The 22,069-nt window shown below is 53.0% G+C and overlaps 1 protein-coding gene across 3 annotated transcripts in view; it reads left to right on the plus strand.

Annotated features, from left to right (window-relative positions):
* The window catches only part of SLC29A3 (solute carrier family 29 member 3), a 42,153-nt gene that overhangs the window by 14,338 nt on the left and 5,746 nt on the right, over positions 1–22,069 (plus strand). For 2 of the 3 annotated variants that reach the window (XR_011074483.1, XM_068547758.1), the window contains exons 3-5: positions 9,857–9,939; positions 16,879–17,105; positions 21,023–21,185. Coding sequence is in view for 2 of the 3 variants with exons in the window: in XM_068547758.1 (XP_068403859.1) it covers positions 9,857–9,939; positions 16,879–17,105; positions 21,023–21,185 (473 nt within the window). In the remaining variant the exon portion in view is untranslated. The remainder of the gene's footprint in view (positions 1–9,856; positions 9,940–16,878; positions 17,106–21,022; positions 21,186–22,069) is intronic. The other variant, XM_068547759.1, reaches the window with a different exon arrangement.

Here is a 22,069-nt window from a genome sequence, read left to right on the forward strand (position 1 = left end):
TGAGCCTCAGTGTCTTCCTCTGCAACATAGAGGGAGCAAAGACGTGATGAACACTCGGGACAGCACCGCGTGGTGGGGGCTTGGTGAATGGGTGCTGGTACCACGTTTCTCAGCTGTTTAGAATCCCACATCCAAACTCCAACCCCAGCCTGGACGCCCAGGCCCTGCCCATGCCCCCAGCCTGGTCCCTTCCTCTCTCCCTCACTCCCTGGATTCCAGAATCACCCTGGTTTTTCAGTTGCTTGAACACACCAAGCTCATTCCTGCCACAGAGCCAGCTGTCTGCTGTTCCCTCTGTCCAGAAAGCTTTTCTCCTCACCCGTCACACAGCTTATCCTTGGGTCTCTGTTCACACATTAGCATCTCACTACCCTCTCTAACATCAATCCCCCACTAGGCTCTATTTTACCCCCTTATTTGGTTTCCTTTTTATCCCATTTGTTATAACTTGCAGTCTTTTTTTAAAACTTGTTGCTTCCTCATTTTTTTGCCTCCCTCACTAGAGCACCCCAGCTCCAGCACACGTCGGGCAAGTAGCAGGGGCTCGGCCATTACTTGTTGAGTAAGTGAGTGAGCTTTGGGGATCGACAACCTTTAACATTTCTTGAATGAATGGATGAGTGGATAAATGCATAGCCCCTGCCGCCCGCCCCTCCCCTTCCATTCATCCCATCCCCTCCTGCCAGGCGACCCACTAGACCTGGCACTGATCATATGGTTTTGCTGCTCAGAGGCCTTCCATAGCTCCCTAGTACCGTCTGGAATAAACACCCCTCTTCAGCCTGCTACACGGGAGCACCCGTTAGCCTCCCTCACCCCCATGTGCCCCATCATTTAACCAAACTGGAGCCTGAGAAAGGGCCAAAAGAGAGGGGACAGTGCATGAGGAGCTCCAAGGAGGGCCAGGAGGCCAGGCTACTGGCGGAGGGGGTGTCGCTGCTGGGCCCTTCGAGGCAGACAAGCACAGGACATATGTGCTTGGCTTGTGGGTGAGGGGCTGTGGGCAGAGGAGGGAGCTGAGCAAAGGCGAGGGGAGAGCTGGGACCCGGGGGAGTGGACGTGAGCCGCAGTCAGGTGATGGGGATGCGGGGGTGGGGGGGGGGGGCGGCAAATAATGGAGCTGGGGTGAGGGTGAAAGGGAAACCGAGGAAACTTTGAAGGGAGGACCCTGAGAAAAGGAGGGAGGAACCATGTGGCCTCGGGTCTTGGGGGTTCTCTTGAAGGCCTCTGATTTGGGAGCTTGGAGCTTGGGCTCAGCAGGCCACCCAGGCGGGATGGCCGCCGGCAGCAGAAAGTGTTTTGGAGTCAGGGAGTGACGCAGGCAGGCGTGGGGTGCCCTCAGAGCCAGGGGGTGGGGATGAACTCCCAGGGCAGGGCTGTAGCACAGGAAGGAGGGAGCTAATGAGGCCCCTCCAATGGCAGAGAGCGCAGGGGACTGAGCCACCGAGGAGGGGGCCTGGAGGTGGCCCGTGAGTCCAGGAGGGGGTGCTGGAGGGAAGGTGCAGCGGTTTCCTGTGGCTGCTCCATAGCAAGCTACCACAACCCGTGTGGTGTAGAGCAACAGGAATTTTATTCTCATGGTTCTGGAGGCTACAAGTCCAAAAGCAAGGCTCCAGCAGGACCGTGCTCCCCCTCTACCCCCGACAAAGACTCTGGGAAGAATCTTGCCTCTTCCAGGTTCCAGGGGCTCCCAGCGAGCCTTGGCTTCCCTTGGCCCGTGGCAGCACAACTCCGGTCTCGGCCTCTGCGTTCACTGGGCGCCCTCCCTGTGTGTCTGTCTCTGTGCCCTCTCCTTCTTGTAAGGACACTGGTCCTTGGATTTAGGGCTCACTCTGATCCAGTGTGACCTCGTCTTAACTAATTATATCTGCAAAGACCCTATTTCCAAATCAGGTCGCATTTGAGATTCTGTGTTGACGTGAATTTGGGGGGGACACAGTTCAGCCCATTATAGTGGGTGGCATGTGGTGACAGGAGCCTGAGGGCTCAGACCAGGCCGTGGTTATGGGTGGGCTGCAAAGAGGACCCCTTGAAGGAGTCCTTCCCCGGAGCCACCCAGGAGCGGGTAAGGCGTTCACAGTGAGGGCAAAGACTGCATTTTTAGGGAGTTTGGAGTGAAAGGAAGGAGGGTCCTGGTGGCCAGAGACAGTGAAGTCAAAGAGGGTTTTTTTCTTAGCGCAAGGGAGACCTGAGTGAGCCTCTTAGGCCGAAGAGTAGGAGGGATTAGCAGTGAAGGAGAGAGAGAGAGGAAATGCGGATGAGGAAGGTGGGGATTCGTGGTGGAGGTCCCCCAGAAGTCAGCTTCGGTGGAGGAAGGGCACCTTCTTGCCCTGGAAAGCTTTACACAGAGGGCAGGGAGGGCGGGGAGGCTCATTCCAGAAAACCTCAGGAACTTTGCCTATCCTCTGGCAGGAGTTCCAAAGGAGGTGTGAAAAAAGATCGCAGGCTGAGGAGGGCTTCCAAGCTATTGAAGAGCAAGATGTATCATGGCCCCAGGGAGTCTGGGCCTGGAGAAGGCCTGAGAGTCCATGCTCAGGCCAAGCATCAGGGCTGATGTTAGAACGGCATGCAAAGGTCTCATGGGGCCTTCTTTCCTTGGAGTGGCTGGGTCATCTTTCCGGGCCTTACCTGTCTGGCTCTGACCCCAGCTTTGTTGTGCCCTTGGGCCCCTGGCTACCCCACCACACCTTGGTGGATCTGGGCTCCTGTTTCCCTCACCTCTCTGAACCCTGGAACAGGCATTGCCCCTCCCTCCCTGCCTAGCCAGCCCTCCCTGTTCATCCAGGCCCCCAGCCACAAACCCCTTAGTTTTCTGAGGCCAGTGCCCCAAACAGGGGGCCTTAGAACCCACAGACAGGACGCCACCTGCACCCCTCGTGGGGACACCGGCCCTCTGCTCACTTCTTGGCCTGCCCAGGAGTGACTGTGACCAGTGCCAAGGTGGAGGCGCTTCCCCTGCAGCATCCCAGACACAGAACTCAGCTCTGGGCTGTCCGAAGGCAGCAAGTTTGCAACGGCAAGCTATTCTTGGCTCCAGCCTGCTCGCTGCTGCTAATTTCATGCTCCTGTGATCCAGGTAACGCTTTGCTGCCTCGAGCTGCCACCCCCCAGGCTTGAATCGCTTTTTCTCGCCCGGCAGGAGCCCAGCTGCCTCCGCCGTGCTCTTGAGGTGGGGGCCACGCAAAACTGCCTCTCAGAAGCCGCTGGGCGGCCAGCCCCAAGCTAGCTGGCCGCGGCTCGTGACTAATTTGCTGCACTTATTTCAAAGTGCGCAAAATGGCATTCGGGGGAGAGGAAGCTTACCCAGGGCCTGCCAGAGATAAACGGGCTCATTTTGGGGCCTCCCTGCCTGAAGAAACCTCTTTCCCTGGACTCTGAGCTCAGAATTAAATTCTTCCAGAAGAGATGCTTAGCACGGAGCCTCTCAGCGTGGAGGAGAGGAAATGCTCCCCGACGTAAAATGCGCCTCACATCTGGCCAGCTGGCTCTGCTGGGTTTTTAGATTGTGTTTGAAGAGCATCTCTCCCCCTTCCTGGTGTTCACAAGCTGGGCTAGAGGGTCACGGCCGGAAATGGTTTCTTCCTCTCCACTGCAAGTGGATCAATGCCCTGTGCCCCAGCCACAGGGCTGCTCCACACTGACCTGCCGCCCGGGGGCTGCTGGCACCTAGCGCTCCCGGGCGGGCTCTGTCCACACTCTGGGTTTTGATCCCCGCCCCCACCCGTCCTGGGGCGTTCTGCTGGGGTTTGCATGGTCAGGAGAGAAGCTGGAAGCCTGCCCAGTGCTTCCCAACTACAATGTCCTCCTTCACATGGCCTGTGCTTATCAGCAGACCGTATCCATCCATTTCGGTGACGGACAGTAGTGAGGGCTTTTCTCTCAATCTGTATTATTTTTTTTGCCCTTTTTACTGCTACTCCGATCTACAGGCCTGAGGAAATGCACAAGGGAATGGACGGTGGGGCTTAAGGAAAAGAGAGAGTTAACAGGCAGAGGGGAGAACTCAAGCCCCGTCATTTGCTGGCTGGGGCAGAGGGAAGACGCCACCCTGATGGAACCTTTGATCCCGCGGGCTGGTCCCAGCTCACTGCTGGGAAGGCTTGTGGGCTGCCAGTCCCGGCCTCTGGGGCAGCCAGTGACATGCTGTAATCCCAGTGACGGTATTTGGGTTTGTGTGACTGTAAGGCAGGCGGCCTCAGCTACAGCGGCTCTTACGTTTGTGGAGCGATGATAACGATCTCCCCATCCCACCCTGCCCTGCATCAGAAAATCCTGCCACCAGCACTCTCCAAGTGTGCACCTCTGTGCAATTCATCCACCTCTATTAGCCTCAAGCTTCTTATCTGTAAAATGGGAGCAATCCCAGTTCTGACTTGCTCTTACAGGCTGAGTTAAGAGCAAATGGACTGGGGTCTGTGCAGGCCACATGTAAGCAGTTTTGTTCAAATGTCAATAACCTGGTACTCTGCAGGGCTTCCGTGTCCATTGGATTACCTGGCAAGTGTCAAAGAGGACCTTTGATGTTACCTTTGCCAGACGCCAAGCCCTAGGTAATTGCAGAGTGCAGGGGAGATACTGGAGGGCAGGGGGATTAGACTAGACATTCAAGCAGCAGAAGTTTTCCTCTTTGTTCCTCAGAGCTGGGCTCGCCTCACATTGAGTTGGAGAATTCAGAATGGTGGGGCCACTCTCTCTCCTTAGCACCCCGAGGGGGAGGGGCAGGTGCTGTGGCTGCATTCCTGCCTCTCTGCCCTGTGTTTGGATTGAATGGATCACAGGGTGCCTTTCTGTCTCAGTGCAGTAGATTCCTGTGGATGCTGAGGAAAGCCTCAGGGTGGTCTGTTCCGACAGATGAGCTGGGGTTAGAGTCCTAAGTGGCAAAGAAGCATCCATCCCTGCCTTGGCATGTGCTCTTCCCGCCTCTTGGAATGCCATTTCTCTCTCCACCAGCAACACCTCCCCATATCTGTCTGGCAAACTTCCCCCCATCTTTCAGGCTACAGTCCAAGATGGCCTCCTGTGGGAAGACCCCCCCCCGCCAAACTCCCTCCTTCCCTCCCCTCCCCTCCCTTGTATCCATTGTTCTACAGCTGTAGGATTGCACCAGACTACATGCTCCCTAAGGGCATCAGGCACCCTCTCTTGTCTATTTTATACGCCAAACCACCAGCACGATGTTGGGCACACAGGGGCTGGCCACATCTTCAGTGAGCAAAGGAGTGGGTAGAACAGGAAGGGGTGCTGATGTGGATGGACAGTGGCCACTCAGCCAGGCTGAGGGCTGTGGGATTACCAGCCTCTGGGTCTCCTGCCTCCTGGGGCAGACAAACCTGCTTGGGGACCTTTCATCATCTCATAAAGTCCTGCCCTGCTACATCCACCCACCTTCCAGCCCTGCCTTCTTCCTGAATCAGATACGGTCTCCCACCTGCAATTATGTGAGGCCCAAACTGACCCCCATGAGCTGTGTAAACAGGGCTGCCATGCTGCACAGCTCTGCGGCGCTCCATTCATATCGCCGTCCACGTGACTGGTGCCCCCTGGGGTTGTGCACAGCACAGCCTCCACCGTCACAGGAGGGGGCCCAGTGCCATTGCCCTCCTCCACTCCTCCGAGACCGGAGTCCTTGGTGTCCTTGGGTTTACCTCTGGAGGTAGAGGCTACAGCCTTGTTGCAAGGTGCCTGGTGGGATAAATAACAACAGAGCCTTTTGAGGGAACTCTCAGGAATCGGTCCCAAGTGGAGGTGAACCATGGTGTGAATTATCCCCAAACATTGCATTACGTAAAATCACCCTGTGGGATGGAGATTTCAGATTGCTTCGGAGAGGGCAGCGCTGTTACCATTCTGACTGCAATGCGTTTGAACCAGTATTCAGATGTCTTCACATTTCCTTGAGTAACATGGGAGAAGGTAACCTCAACAGGCCTTGGAAGCAAATGAGACGAACCCAGGAAGTGAGTACCAGCTGCAAGTCTGCAATGTGTGGGATCGAGAATTGAACATAGGGCCTTTGCTATTGGATGTTTCTTAGAAAGGAGCCTGAGGCAGCACCTTACCTGTGATACTCCGTGGGTAGTGCAGTCCTAGGGAAGTAAGAGTGAAGGAAAGGGGAGTGAGGCAGGGATGGAAGAGAGCAGATACAGGCTGTGGTATCACTGCGCTGACCACAGCTTTGCAACTAAACACAGCTGCTTGCTCAGGCACACGGGATGTCTCCCGAGGAGCCACGTGGAGCCACCACATTTTAGAACAGATGTGGTGGAGGCGGGTGAGGAAGGAAAGACAAGCAATGTGTCTCTAGTCTCCTTCCCATCTCCCTCCTCTCATTGGTTGAAGCCTACCTTGTGGGTGGGGCTTTGCCTTCCCCACCCTTCAGAGAGGGTCACCTGGCCCCTCCCAGAGCCACCCAGGGAGCAAGAGCCTCTGCGAGCACAGCCCAAGCAGTACGCAGGCTCAGGGGTCTCTCCTTGGCAGCTGGCCCCCCTGCTGGTGGCGGCAGTGGCTTTATGACCACATGGGACCAAGTAGCAAGGCAAATGGCCTGAGGGGCAGGTGAGGTGAGCAGATCTGGGGTGGCACGTAAACTAAGTCCAGTTTCTTGAAATCAGTGCATGCTGCTTGCAAAAATGATCCTAATTTTAGCAAAGGATTTGGAGAGGAAAGGCTACGGGGACTGATGTGGTCGGCAAGCATAACCTTCTTTCCCCTTGTGGGCAGGCACGTTGGTCCTCATGTCTGGCAAGAAGTTGAATAAAATCATGGTCAGCTGTCTCTGCCTTCATCAAGGAACTGAATTGAAATTGCAACAGGAAGCTGCGATATTCAGAAAAACCCCCGTTACTAGGAACTCAGCTATCCCAAACCCTCACTAAATAGGAATCTACTGCTGCAGAACAGAATACTACCAACTTAGCGGCTTACAACAACACACGTTTGTTATCTCACAGTATCTGTAGGCCAGGAGTCTGGGCACAGCCTAACCCATTCCTCTGCTCAGGGTCTCACATGGCTGCAGTAAGGGGTTAGCCAAGGCTGCAGTCTCACTGGAGGCTCAACTGGAGAAGGATCACTTCCAGGCTTACTTGGGTTGTTGGCAGAACTCAGTTCCTTGCGGTTGTAGGACTGAGAGCTTCAGTTTCTTGTTGGGTATTGGCCAGAAACCACTCTCAGTGACTAGGGGTCACCTGCAGTCCTTGCCACATGGGTTTCCTTAGCCTGGCCCCCTGCCTTCTCCAAGCCATCAAGGGAGGAAAAAAAGAGTCCAGCAAGATGGGTACCACCATCTCCTGTAACATAATCCCGTCCACATAATAGTGTATACCTGTCACCTTTGCCGTGTTCTGTTAGTTAGAAGCAAGTCCAGGCAAGTCCCAGCCACACTCAGCAGAGGGGATGATACAAGGGCATGAACACAGGAGGCTGGGATCATGGGGGCCACCCTAAGAGCCTGCCCACCACACCTCATTTTGCTAGAACTCTGCTTATAAGCAAAAGCAGCAAATAATGAAGTAAAAACCACCACATGTTTATATCAGGAATTAAGTTTAATAAAAAAAAAAAAAAAAAAAGCTCTGTGGGATGTGCTGAGTCCACCTGTGTCACCAGCCACAGCTCCCGGATCTGAACCAGTAGAAAGATGACCCAGGGTCAAGTCCATTCTTCCCCTGCCCCCACGCCCCACCCTGCCCCCCACCACGTGCCCTTTGTAAAGCAGAGAAATGGGCTCAATCAACAGAAAGGGAGTCCTAGCCTTACCCAGTTGTCAATATTTAAAAAGCTTTTCCAACATTAAAAGGAACTTCTTCTGCTTAAATATCAACAAACCAGAACATTCAATTACCTAGAAAATCCCCATTCCTAAAATGTTCAAGGAACCTGAGCCTGCTTGAAAAAACAAAGACAGAGCTTCTGCATCCCACGTGATGGCCGTTTATAGATTTGCCACAAAATGAACAGCCACTGAAGGAAGGCTGTCATGAGGAACTCAGATCTGGGGCAGTCCTGGCCCCCACCTGCAGCTGTCTGTTCCTTGGGGCCCTTTTCCATTGCTTCCAACCGCCCAACGCCTGCCTGGCCTCACCTATGCCCAGCCACTATGTCAAGGCATAATTGACTGAGTGCCTCAGACCAGTCCAGGCTCCACTGAACCCATCAGGGCAGGACAATGAGGTGGCTCCTCAAAGGAGGAAGGCTATTTCTAAGGCTCATGGTTGATGGACCACAGTAGCTGTGATTATCATTTTAATTGCAAGGCCATCACAATCTTATATTCAGGGTGTGGATTTCAGAGACCACAAAGCACTCTGCAGCCTTAAAAACAGACTGTGGAAACGGTCTGTGCTTCAGACTAGAAGTGACCCATTATGACATCTTTCTTTCTTGGCCTCCACATTGCAATCAGACTCTCCCAGAAAGGAAAGATCTTACCCTCCCTTTTAAGGTCTGATGCAAATCGCGCCTCCTCTGGGATCTTTTCCCCAAACCCATGTTCATTCCCATTCTCTCCAGGACTCAGCCCCCTCGTCCTACTCCCCTACCCAGAGCTCCCTTAGAACTCACTGCTCCTACCACTGATTTGACAACAACCCCCCACAGAATTCTGACAGCTCTTCCTATGGTGTTTTGAGACGTTAAAAAACCTCACACTCTTATCTTACACTCTCAATGGGACACCCTGTTCTTAACAGGGAAGAAGCATGTCTTAAACTCTGCAGAGATCCCTACAATTGCCTGAGCCCTTTGCACATTGGCAAGATTTTTGCACACATTGTTCTTGGTACTTGGCACATTTGTACTCAAAATAGTTCCCCAGTTAAGTTCAATTTTGTAAACTTTCCAGAGTACTCACAGCTTTTTTATTTTTTAGGGTAAAGAATATCATTCGTATAAAGCCCTTGTACTTGCACACGGTATGCTTAATACATGGAAGCTGTTTTCACGGCTTAGAACCTATTGTCATTACTGACCTGGGGTTCACGGTTTGACATAAAAGGACCAAAGCCAAGATGTGTCAGCCTTTCCAGTGTTTTGGCTTTTTGTTCGACACGTATATTGAGGGATGAGGTACACTCAGTAAAATCTCCCCTAGTGAGTGGACAATTCCCTGAGCTTTGAAAAATGCATACAGTTGCCACTCAGTTTCTTCAGCTGAAAGTTGCAGCACATTATAATCAGGATTCTTCGTCTTTTATGTGGTCTCATGCACTCTTTGTCTATAATACTGTCGAGCTACTTCCAGGAAAATGCCCTTTTTCCTCATCTTGGCCAGACTAAGAGCCACTTCCCCAAGTGGCTTTGACCTTGGGTAGCAGCTCTATTGAAGGAGCAAATCCAGAGTCAGAACAGAGTTTCTCTGCAAGGATCAGGGCCCCATGTATTTCTAAGAGGCCTCACTTGGTTGCAAGAATGTGAGAATGTGGATGAGTCATAACAAAACCCATCTGGATATCTCCAAAATTTGACAATGGGCTAAGACGACTGATAGGATAAAATTTTTCTTTGTAAACATACGTCAAGTCCTGTCTCCGTTGCCTCAGACGTGGGTGGAACGGGTAGGATGGGTGGGAGCATGGGCTGCAGAGCATTAGTGCAGGGACAAAGTCCTACCCTTCCTTATGTCCCCAGCACTTAGCACAGCTTGTTGCTGGTGTCTGTTGTGTGACCGAGTGAGTGGTCTTAGGTTAGAGATGGGGCAAGACCATGCCATCTCGGGGTGGACTTACCCATCACTCGTAGGTGTCTAAAGACAGTGGGGAGAAGACCCACCAAGAGGGGCCCTGTGCGTGCTCTCAGATGGGGCCCCTCCCCTCCATCCTGAGTGACCTCAGCGGACTCCTCACTTCTGTGATTGCAGAACTACTTTGAGAGCTACCTGGCCGTTGCCTCCACTGTACCCTCCGTGCTGTGCCTCCTGGTGAATTTCCTGCTTGTCAACAGGTAGGCCGCTTTCCTCCCTCTCCCAGGCCCCTGACCTTCACCTCCAGCCTCATCCACTCCCCTTTGGTCCACAGTTGCTTCTCTTCTGCCAGCTTAAATGTGTCCACTAAAGTAGGAAGCAGGCAGTTCAGACTCCTCCGTGAAGACTGAGAGTCAGATCGGTTACCTGGGGCCCTGCCTATGGAATGCCCGGTCAGGGAGCCACACGCTGCCACATGGGGTCAGAGCTGACTGTCAACAGCTGCCTGGGCCGCAGGGACACCACGGATGGTGGGTGGGGCCCGGAGCCGTCGAAAGTTAAGAGCCTGGGGACTTCCCCCAACGCAGGGGGCACGGATTCGATTCCCAGTCTGTCAGGGAACTAAGATCCCACATGCCGCGTGGAGTGGCCAAAAAAAAAAAAAAAAAATCAGAGCCGGAAGTTAAGAGGCTGGCACCCCACCACCCTGGCTCTCACTATATGGGAATGGGTCACCCAATGCTCAGTGCCAAGCTGGTAACAGCAGCTCATGAGTCGACCACCCAGCAGCTCAGTGCCAAGCTGGTAACAGCAGCCCAGTCGACCATGGGCGTGGTCAGTGGGCGACTTCTGACACAGCATTTGTGAAGGGTGGGATGAACTGTGGAAGAAGGAATGATTTAGGAGATAGCCCGTGGCCCTTTCACCCCACTGGGTGACTGGTGCCATCCGTTCTCCATTTAGGTTTACAGGGGTAACAGCCTGAGCTACTTTGCCCCTAAGCTATCATTAGCTGATAAAGGTAGCTACGTTGTGATTCAGAAACTTGGGCATCTCTTGGGCACGGCCTACTGAAACCTTAGGTCGCTGGTGGCAAACCTGTTTTACCCAACTCTGCTCAGTTTGTAGTGACTACCTGGATCTCTGCTTAAACAGGATTCTACGGCAGGTCTGACCTCAGAGAGCGTGCTGTGATTGATTATTGATGTCTGTTCTGAGTCCAGGAGGAGAGAGGGCAGCGCATGTGCCTCAGGTGTGCTAAGCCTGAATAGACCAGTCTTTCCGAACATATTATGTTGTGGGGTTATTCCAATGATCTGTTGTTGCAGAAAAATGATCCCAGAGCATGGTGGCTGAAAACACTACCACTATCTCTCATGGTTCTGGGAGTCAGCAGGCTCAGCCGGCAGCTCTGGTTGGCCCTCTCTCATGCGGCTGTAGACAGCTGGGGCCTCCGCGGGGCACCTCTCTCTCTGTCTCTGTCCCTCCCCTCGGTCTCTCGCAGGTTGGCCTCAGGTAGCAGGACTTTTCATGTTGTGGCTGAAGAGCAGGCGCTCCAAGAGAGCAAGGCAGAAGCTGCATGGTTTTGGTAACCTAGTCTCTGCAGTCACATACTGTCCCTTCTGCCCACTCAGTTTTAAGGGACCAGGGACCCCACCTTTCAATGGAAGGAATGTCGAAGAATTTTGCACGCCTCTTAAAACCAAAGTGAAGGCTGAACGAGCAAGAGGGAGAATGGTCTGAGATGGCCTGGGGGCCGAAAGCCAGCTGGCCCCTAACCTGCCTGCTCATGCCTGTCCCTGGCACACTGGGCTACGGTCAGTGTCCTGGCAGGAGGAACGCAGCCTCCAGAGATCCCGCCCAGAAGGAGGCAGGGAATGGTGTTATGAGCAGGGCAGAGCTGGGTCCCTGGCAGTGACTCAGAAGAGAAGGCATGAGGAAAGGAAGGGCATGCAAGAAGAGGACGACAAGGAAGAGGTGACAGAGCCATGGCGGTGGGCAGTCCCTCGGCCTCTCACCGCCCTCTCTCCTTTCCAGGCCCCTCTCATGATCCTCTGTCCAAAGTGGAGGTCAGGAGATGTGCGCAGGACCACAGTGCCAGGAAGGGCTGGCCTGAGCTGGCGTCTTACCTGGCACTGCCCCCTCTGTGGTCGTGAGGTCCAGCAGGCCGGAAGCCAGCCGGGACCGGGGATAGCAGCAGTGGCAGGGAAGGCCCAGCCTCAGGGCCCTGGGCGAATAATCTCTGATTGTCGTAGTTAGCATTCCGAGCATTCATAGCCCTTGGAGGCATTCTCTCCTTTAATCTGCAATGGCCAAGAGCAGCAAATTTATCCCCCTGTTTTACAGATGGGAAAACAGGCTGACAGAGGTGACCTGCCCAAGGGCATGTGGCCATTAAGAGGTTGGAGCCAGGATTGGAACTGGGACCCTTCTTCCCCCCACATCCGTGCTTGGAACCTCTGGGCCACCTGCCTCCTAGTTCTCCAGCTTCGCGGGACCCCTCCCTGCAGCCAGAGCCGCATCTCAGACCTTATAAGTTGAGAACCCATTTCTGCCCTGGCTTCAGGCTACTGGCGGGAAGGAGGTGGTGAAGAAGGTCTGGGTCTGTCTGCAGTGGGCACTGCCCTCCCGAGGATGGCTGGGAGCTGGCTCTGAGGGCTCAGTGTTACAGGGCATCCTCCAGAAGGGTCCTGCCCACCCCAGGGCCTGCCTGTGCCCTTTCCCGGCTCCAGGAGAGGGGTGAGGGCCATGTGGAAAATGCTCCCAGCCTCTGTCTGTTTCTGGACAGTGGGAAGATGGTTTGGAGCTAAGTTGTTTTTTATTTAATGTGCGAGATTGAAATGTCCCCTTTTCTCCCCTCCTGGAGAACCCTGGCTTTCTCTAACTGGCTCATCCATAATCGCCAAGTGTTTTATTATGTTAAATCTGTAGCATCATAAATACTTATGAGGAGGATTTACATTTTGGAGACTTACGAAGAAATCAGTCCCCTGGGGTCCTGAGCCCTCGTGAGCAACGGATGGAAGCTGGCAGCCTGGGTACATCTGGCAGCCCTCTCCAAGAATCTCATGTCAGTATGACCTGCCCCAGGGTCCCAGGGCTGGAGCTGTCACTTCAGACGTCCCCTGTGCCAGAGCAGAGCCACCAAGCCTAGGGCAGCACTTGTCTAGACTTTCCCTAAAATCCCAACAGTGTTACCACCCCCTGGGCCGCTGTCCAGGTGGAAGGAGCAGAGAGTAAGGCAGCGTGCCCCCGTTAGTGCATGTGGGGTGGACTTGCACGGGGCACATTTTATAAAGCTTTACAAGCATGGACAATAGCCCCAGGCAAGATCCCTGAGTGCTTGGAGCCCCTGCAGGGAAGCTCCAGCTGAGAATGGGTTCTGCAGCTGGCAGTTAGCTGGCGAGGAGGAGACCTGTGCAGGTGAGGGTGTGACGGGGGAGCAGAGGCAGAGTTGGCAGCTGCGTTGCTTTTGTAATGCATTTGGTGTTTACCTCCTCCTCTCGCACTCTGCCCTCCTCTCCCTGCCCTGGGGGTGCCTGGGTAAGAAGTCCCCCAGCTCTCTCCAAAGCAACTTTCCTGTTCTAGCAACTACTTACCTTGTTTTGACAGGCACAGAGAGCTTCTGGGATTCCAGCAGCACTCCTGGGGTGGACCTTTCCTGCGCTGCATCTGGGAGGAGGTGGTTGGAGACAGAGGCCATTCCCAAGGCTGGCTGGGATCGCTGCTGCTGTTTCCAGCTGTCTCCCTGCCATGCTGAGGGGGTCAAAAAGCAGAGCGTGAAGGGGAGCTTGAGGCCCAGCGTGCACTGCTGGGACCCCTTAGTTATCAATTTGTGCATCCAGCAGGTGTTTACCAGGTGCCTGCCAGGCCCTATGCCAGCCCTGGGGGTGAGAACGAGATGGGGCCCTGTCCCTGTGCTGCTTCTCATGTCTCCTAGTCTGTCCTTTGCCTTCTTCTTGCCCCAAGGAACTGCTAAAACTTTGGGGCATTAGTCCCCAGCCTTTCTCTCCACTTGAATTTTTTCAGATTTAGAAGCATAGACTGGAAGAGACCTGAGCTTTTTCTTGTCCCACCTCTTCTTTTTCAAGGAAACTGAGGCCCAGAAAGGTTGAATATTTGCCTGGGGCCACACAGTGGATTGGTGGCAGAGTTGGCAGGGTTTCTGTCTCTGGACTCAGGCTCTGTGCCCCTGTGGCTCTTATCTTTGGGGTGGGTGGGGAAGCTCCAGCTCCTGGGAGAGAGTTGGGGGGGGAACTGTGTGACAGGGTTGAGTGTGTAGCATCACCCTGAGCATCAGAGTAAGGCCTGACCACCAGCCTTCAGGGCACCTGGTGTGCATTTAAAATAGATATTCAGGGGCCCCTGGGGTCCAGGTGCTCACCTGACTGCCCACCAGCTCCTGCCCAGGCCAAGTCCCCTGCAGACCCTGGGAAGATGTGTCTTGATGTGGAGTTTCTCAGAAACAGACCCTGGAACAAGGATTCAAGTGCAGGTAGTTTATTTGGGTGGCCACAGTAGGAGAAGGGGGGAGACTGGGAAGGGATGGCAGCCAGTAAAGGAAGCCTTATCAAGCCAGCTCCCATAGAAGGTGACCGAGCTTCAGCTGCTCAGAACTCTGGCAGCCAGTGTGGAACACACACCTGAAGGGGTGGGAGCTGGGGTATTTATCCACCCACTTCCCCATCATTGGCTGAAGGCTGTTCTTGGGAGGTGTTAATCAATCACCTGTCACTTGCAGCCTGCTTCCTGGTAAGAGGGGAGGGCAGGAGGGCAGGGCACCCATTGCTCAGAGGTGGAGTCTCTGACTATGTCGCTCCCCAGCTGGAAACCCTGATGTGCCTCTACGTGTTGGTTGGCACTCTTGGTAACAAAGGAAAGAGACACAAAAAGGATTTTCTCATTCTTTCCCTAGAAAATTAAAGTCAGGGCTGCCTCCATTGCTGGATCTAGGGGAGTACAAACGTCCTTCTCATCCGCCGGCCCTGGGTTCTGTGTGTGCCTACTTGGCTTCATCTCAAATGTGACCTCTCCCCATGCAGCTGGCCAGATAGGGACCAGCAGCCCCCGACACAGTCCTGGCAGAGACCCAGCTTCTCTCTACCTTTGAGTCCCAGCGATGACTGACTGGCCCTGCCTAGGGCTCATGCTAACCCCTAACCCAATCCAGTGGCCAGAGGTATGGGTGGGACACTCTGATCACCCCAGACCAGGTCGTGCGCCCTCATTTGTGGATGAGTTGGTGTGGACGGTATGACTGTCCACCTCCGCAGGACAACTTGGCATGGAAGGAGTGCTCTTGGTGGGAGGGATGCTGGCAGACAAAGCCTGTATGCCCACTCCACACCCACTCTGAGGATCAAGTCTTGGCACTTATCAGTTGGACTAGGCCCTCCAGGGTGGGGCTCCATGTCTGTCTGGTATCCTCTGCTCTCAGTGTCACCTGCAGCCAGAGTCCATTTTAATTCCCTGAGTGTGCTACGCTCTCTCTCACAAGATATGTGCACTCACATCCAGACATACCTTACACTCCAGCTTAGGTATTGCCTCCAAAAAACCTATGAGATGCCCAGAGTGGGTTTCGTGCCCCTCAGATGTACCCAGGATGCCCTATGGCCCTGCTGATGGAGCACTTTGCACACTGGAACAAAACGCCTGTCCCTCATCTGTCCTGTGTCCCGGGCATCCAGCCCAGTGCTGGACACACAGTAGTTGGCCAGTGTATTTGTGGAATGAACATACCAGAGAGGACGTGCCTTAGCAAGACAGCCATGGGCTGGGACTCAGCAGACCTGGGTCCTCATCCCAGCTCCTCACACCACAACCTTGAACTACCCCTTCACTTCCTCGGACTTCCTTCTGCCCCTGACACAGCCCAGGCAGCACCTGCTCTCCCTTCAGCCAAGGATAGGAAGGATACTCAAATTAGCCTGGGGCCACAAAAACACCTTGAAAAAATCCTTTCTTGCTTTTCATGCTCATCATTTCACACCTCTTTATGTATGTATATATTTTTCCCTACCTTTCACGTCTTTCTTTTTTTATCCAAAAGAAATTTGTGTATAACTAATCTGGATTTTCTCCCAGCCGCCACCCACTGGTTAGCAGGAAAATTAACTAAACATCCAATCTGGTTTAAAGCTTAGTCTAATCTGATAATTTAAACAGCCTCTTTAGATGATGTTCTCTCTCCCTGGAATAAAAATGCAGTTTCACAGAGAGCTAGGCTTCCCTGCTTCTCCCTGCAGGACGGTGTCTGGGCAGGTTGGAGGCTGGGAGAGGTGTAAGGCTTACATGCAGGAGTGGGGTTGGATGGGGGGAGCTGGCTGTAGCTTGGCGTCAGCTGCTGCCCATGACAACTGAGACCATCACAGGAGCCTCCTTCTGCTCTGGCCACCTGTTCTGGGCCACCCATGTTCCCTTCGTTCCCAGGGAGGCAGTAGAGTGTCGTTCTGAGAGCACATGTGGGAGCAGCTGACTGACCTTGGGCAAGTTGCTTAGCCTCTGTGACCTCGGTTTCCTTATCTGTATATGTGGGGTAGGTAAGACTACCTATTTTGTGGAGCTGGTGTGAGAATTCAACAAGTGAGCATTTAGAAACCACTTAGAAGAGTACCTAGCACAAATGAAGTACTATCTCAGTGTTTGCTTTGATGACGACAGTGCTGGTGATGATTTTCTTCTCTTCTCCCTTCTCTCCCTGCCACTGCTAAGTTTTGGGGGAAGGAATCCCAGTGGGTGATTGTTCTGTTTAAACACTAGACAAAGCCAGCGGGAGCTCATCCCCGTGGCAGGAGGAACGGGGGTCTTGCCTCAAGAGCCCTCATCTCCTGTCCTTGAACCTCACAGCAAGATGCAAAGAAGCAGCATCTGAGAGCATTTGCCCTGAGCTGGGTACCGCTGCCTGGTTCTATACACTCTATACCCCAGAGATCCTCACAACCACACCTTCAGGTGGATTGATTCTCCTTTCTTTTGTACAGATGCAGAAGCTGAAACCAGAATGATAGAGTCCCTAATCAAAGTCCACACAGGACTGTGAGCCAGGAAGGCAGGATTCAGACCCAGTCCTCCTGACTGCAGAGTGCACGGTCCCAGCCACTGAGCACACCTGCTTCCCTTAAGAATGTTCACCAACCCCAGCCTGGCATGGGAGGCCCGAGGGGGGTCTCTAACCGCTTCTGGTATCCTCGCCTTAGGGTTCCGATTCATGTCCGCGTGCTGGCCTCGCTGACTGTCATGCTGGCCATCTTCGTGGTGATGACCGTGCTGGTGAAGGTGGACACCTCCTCCTGGACCCGCAGCTTCTTCGCCGTCACCATCGTCTGCATGGCGATCCTCAGCGGCACCTCCACCATTTTCAATAGTAGCGTCTTCGGCATGACTGGTTCCTTCCCCATGAGGAATTCCCAGGCGCTGATATCAGGTGAGAGCTGGGGTCCAGACAGCTGAGCAGGTCAGTCTACTTGGGGGCTATGTGAAGGAGCCAGAGGTGAGCATGTGGTAGCCCTTCCAGAAAAAGAAATGAGTGTTAGTTGTGTTTCCATGATCTATTATTGTGTAACGAAGCACCCGAAAACTTCTTAGTGGCTTAGAACAATAAGAATCATTTCTTTGGCCCATGGATCTGCAGTTTGGGTAGAAGTTCTCAGGGACAGCTTTCCTCCTCTGCTCCACGTGGCATCAGCCAGGATAGCTCGCCTGGAGCTGGAGGATCCACTTTTGAGATGGTGTGCTCACCCAGCTGGTGTGGTGGTGCTGGCTGTTAGCTGGAAGCTCAGCTGGGGCTGGGGCTGGGGCCAGGGTTTCTCTCCATGTGGACCTCACCACGGCTGCTTGGGCTTCCCCATAGCATGGCCTCTGGGTTGCAAGAACAAGCATCCCAAGAGGTCCAGGCAGAAGCATTATTTCCTTTTATGACTTAGCCTTGAAAGACATTTAGGGGCACTTCCACTATAGCCATAAGCCTACCTGGATTCAAGGGAAGAAAACACAGACCCACATATCTCAGTGGGTGAGTATGAAAATCATACTGTAATGGGAAGAGAGACATAGTTGCAGCTCCTTTTGGAAAATACAGTCTGCCTACCAAGTGCGTTCCCTGAACCAGCGTTCCTCTCTTTCCCTCCCTCCTCTCCTCCTTTCCCTTCTCCTGTCCCCTTTCCTTCTCGTTATTTTTCCTTTCCCTTACCTTTTCCCCCTTCTTTTCTCCATCTTTTCTCCCCTCTATCTGTATTTTCTTCCTCTGTAATTTTGTAGAAGACCTATTATGTGCCAGGGATTCAAAGATGAACAAGACTCAGCCTCCCAGGAGCTGATAGCCTAGTAATAAACTCCTCTGTTACCCTGAACTTTGGCATTTTACAGGGCTGCTGACATGACTTGGGCTGACCCCTTTAACTAAAATTTTGATCCTAACCTAAGCCTGTTGCCTAGAGCTTAGCAGTTCTGTTCTCTCACCCAAATGTCTCAACAAGATAAAAAGGAGCTGGGTCAGGAGGAATCTGTGCTTTCCCAGGAGACCACCATCCCTTAAAGCAAGACTGGGAGCTCAGCTGCTCTGTTCAGTGTCTCTGCATGTCCATGTTGTGTGAAGGGGTGCAGTAAGCATTTGCCCACTTGAGAAGCATTTTGCGAAGAATCTGCTCTGTGCACATTAATTGATAATGCCAAGTAGTATGTGACAGGGATGACAAATACCTGGACAAGTGTATATCTCCTCCCCGTTCCCACACCAGTGCCAGACATCACTAATCGATCTGTATCTTTCCTCCTAAGCGTCTAAATCCTTCTCAACATAGCACTGGTTGACACTGTCAACAGATCAGAGTTCAGATGTGAGCTCAAATCTGTTTGCCATTTTTGTTATAAGATTAGGCTTCTGGCTGTATCCTCAGAGAAACCCTTGGGCGTAAAGTAAAATAAAAGTGGACCCATCGCTAAGTTTCCTGAGTACAATGAATATGCCCCTAGCAGTCCTTCAAGAAGGGGCATGCCTAGGCTGAGGGAAGTGGCCACTGAACACTGGATTTAATCCCTTCTGTCATCCTGGTCTCTTGTCCCCTCATCTCCCTCCATCCTGCTAGAGGATGTATTTTTCAATATAACAACCTTGCTGGCTATCTCTCCAGGAGCCAGTGACCAAGCACACCGATATGTTGGCAAGGCGCCCTTCAGGTTCATCTGGCCACCTGCGAACCTTCCAGAGAAGGAGACGACTCTCCCGTGCATTTTTAAGAAAGTCCATTTTTGAAAAAGTGGAGAAATCTAGTACTCATACTTCAGTATTAATTACCCTGGGCCCTAAGCCGTTGTCACCACTGTTTGCAACTCCCAGTGGGCACCCATCACCCTGGAAGATTCGAGGTGTCCCAATCTTCCAGAGGCCTCAGTGCCACTCACCAGCCCCCGTTGTTTTTCGTCCAGAGGAGCCCATCTGTGAATTCTGTGTGTGTTGGCATCTGAGGAACAACTCATTTGTTTTGTACTGGTGTTTTTTTAAGTCCCTCGTTTGCATGTATTTCCATAACTGATGAGATAAAAGTAGGGAGTCATGAAGGATGAGCTCCCGGAGGCCTGGTTTGTTGTTGATGATAATATTATAAAATCTCTACACGTTGGGAAGAGAGAGAGGAAAATCAATAGGCAATGATGTTAAGATCTCTTCCTCAGGGCAGCCAGGGAATGTCTTACGGAGTTTAACTCCAGTTCTTACAAATCACCCAGGTGGGGATTACAGCTTCTCAGAAGTTGGCACCCTCTTGGCAAAGAGTTTACTCTGTTGTTGCTGTTTTGATGTAGGAAGGACAGAAATAACCAAACACCTAATTGGGAATCTGAGAAGATTTATATGGCACTTCTCAGTACCAGACACTGTCCTGCTTTACATGTAATGATCCTCTTGATCTTCGTAGCAGCCCTAAGAGGTGGGTTTTAACATCCCCATTTTAAAGATAAGGAAACGGAGGCACAGAGAAGTTAAGTGACTTGCTGAAGGCCACACACGTAGAAGTGGTAGAGCCAGGATTGGACTCAGATGTTTTGATTCTAGAGTCTGTGCTAGAATTAAAACATCACTATGCTAACTTTCATTTCTTTGCCCTCCTCTCAAATCCCAACCTCTGGCCCCACCCAGGCTAATAGAACTCATATTGAGAAGGTTGGAGAGAAAAAGGGCCGTGGACTGTTTCCGGCAGAGCCACAGAGGTGTCAGGCAGAGAGTGGGTGAGGCAGTGAGGATGGGCATCGTGGTGGACGAGGGCCCAGCTGTCCCTCTCCCACCTCTGCTCTGTGCAACAATGGGCAGTGAAGTGGTGCCTGGTCAGACCTGCCAAGTAATGACAAAGCAGCTCGTGCCCACACGGACCAGTTGGCTGTTTGCAGTCAGTGGCCCTCTTGCCTCCTTGAGACTCAGTTCCCTGATCCTCTAATGCAGGCAAATCCATCCGTGCAGCCAGGCAATCCTGTATTCACAGGCACTTACTGTGTTGATCCTATTGGATGCGTCCATGTATTCATTGTTTTTTCCATTCACTGTTTCCATTTCCATCCCACTGTGGTCTCGTGGGAGGGACAGGACAAGTATGAGTGCCATCTTCCAGGCAAATAAACAGGCTGAGAGGAGTAATGATCTGCTCACACGTGACCATGTATAAGCTCTGACTCGTGGCCAGCACCAGTTGACCACCCACGGTTGTGAGGGTTCAACAGAGAAGCAAGACACATGCCCTGCTTCCCAGAATTGACTGTGTGATTGTGGTGAAGAAGGGGACTGACATTTGTAGAAAGCCTGCTGTGTGCTGGGCTCTTTCTAAACATCATCTCGTTCAGTCCTTGCTCTGCAAGGCAGGTGTCATTGTCCCCATTTTACAGATGAGCAAACTCTGGTCCCAAGAAGTCATGTTGCCCGCAGGCCGGAGCCTCTTTCCCAGTGTGGTTGCTGGGCGGTTGGGCCCCGGGGCAGGGAGAGGAGCTCTCTGAGATGTCCCACCCCTGAATCTAAAGTTTCTGACCCCATCAGAAGGGCAATAAAGAGAGATGGAGGGTCGAGGGTCGAAGGTGAAACCAGGATGCAGGTGAAACCTTGGAGGCCATTTGCCTCCTCAGGCAGCAGCCTCTTCCATGCCCCTTGGAGAAGAGCTGGGCTAGGAATACCCTCTTAGAGTCAGAAAGCTCATGGCTGCAGGACCCTCCGGGTCTGCCAAGGCCTCGCCATACTGTGAGAACAGCAGCATTCTTCTCAGCAGGGACAGCGTGAAGCTGGAGCAGAGCGCGGGCGGGCCTGAGAGGCAGGGAGGATGGGCCCGCCCTGACCATCTGCGGGGTGTCCCACGCTCTCCGCAGGAGGAGCCATGGGGGGCACCCTCAGTGCCGTGGCCTTGCTGGTAGACCTGGCGGGGGCCAGTGACGTGACGGACAGCACCCTGGCCTTCTTCCTGACGGCGGACGTCTTCCTGGCGCTCTGCATCGGGCTCTACCTGCTGCTGCCGCGGCTGGACTATGCCAGGTGAGGCCCGCGCTAGCTCTCTGCGGCATCCTTCTTTTATGTATGCTTATACCTTTATCCTGTCTACTTGAGTTCTTCTGTCCTCTAGCTAGAGCCCATGTTCACTTCCTGGTTTACTGCCTGTCTCCCCGCTGGAGTGTGACCTCCCCTGAGGGCAGAAATGGTGTGGGTTTTGTTCTTTGCTGTATCCCATGCCACGAGCTGTGCCTGGCTCATAGTCGTTGCTCAGTAAATTGGCTGGGCCGTTGGACATGAGAAGTTGGCTTTGCGTAGCAACCCCAAGCAGCTAAGCAGCTAAGCAGCTGGAGTCTGCATGTTTTCCGTCAGAGAGGGCAGGCGGCGGAAGTGGGACCTGAGGGAGGATAATGATGAAAAGTAGCTCCTTGGGCTGAGCACCTCCCCTGCTCCTGCTCAGTGCTCAGCCCGGCCTCATGGGGCTTCTCCTTTAAAGCTCACACAGCCGCTTCTCTTAGGGTGCAGCACTGTGACTTATCGTAATTATTCCCATTCACACATGAGAAAACCAGGCTCAGAGAGGCTGAATTACTTGCCTGAGTCCCACAGCCCGTCGGCAGCAAAACCAGCATTCGAGCCCAACTCCAAACCTCTGTTTCTAACCCTTGTCTCTTGGGGCCTCTCTCGACCCTGCAGGACCTCTTTCCTTGCCTTAGTCTCTCTCGCTTTCTCTCTCCTTCCTCCTTTTTCTTTTTTGCTTCCTGCTGCTCTTTAAAGAACAACCCATGACTTTTTCTTGCTTTTTATTCTTTTCAATGCATTTTCATAGCCATTGTCGTATTTGATGTAGGAATGGCAGGAATTATATTCCCCATTATACAGGTGACTAGATGGAGACAGGGAAGGCCAGGTGCTTGGCCTGTGGTCCC

This window comes from Eschrichtius robustus, chromosome 7, assembly GCF_028021215.1.
Source record: "Eschrichtius robustus isolate mEscRob2 chromosome 7, mEscRob2.pri, whole genome shotgun sequence".
Lineage (NCBI taxonomy): Eukaryota > Metazoa > Chordata > Mammalia > Artiodactyla > Eschrichtiidae > Eschrichtius > Eschrichtius robustus.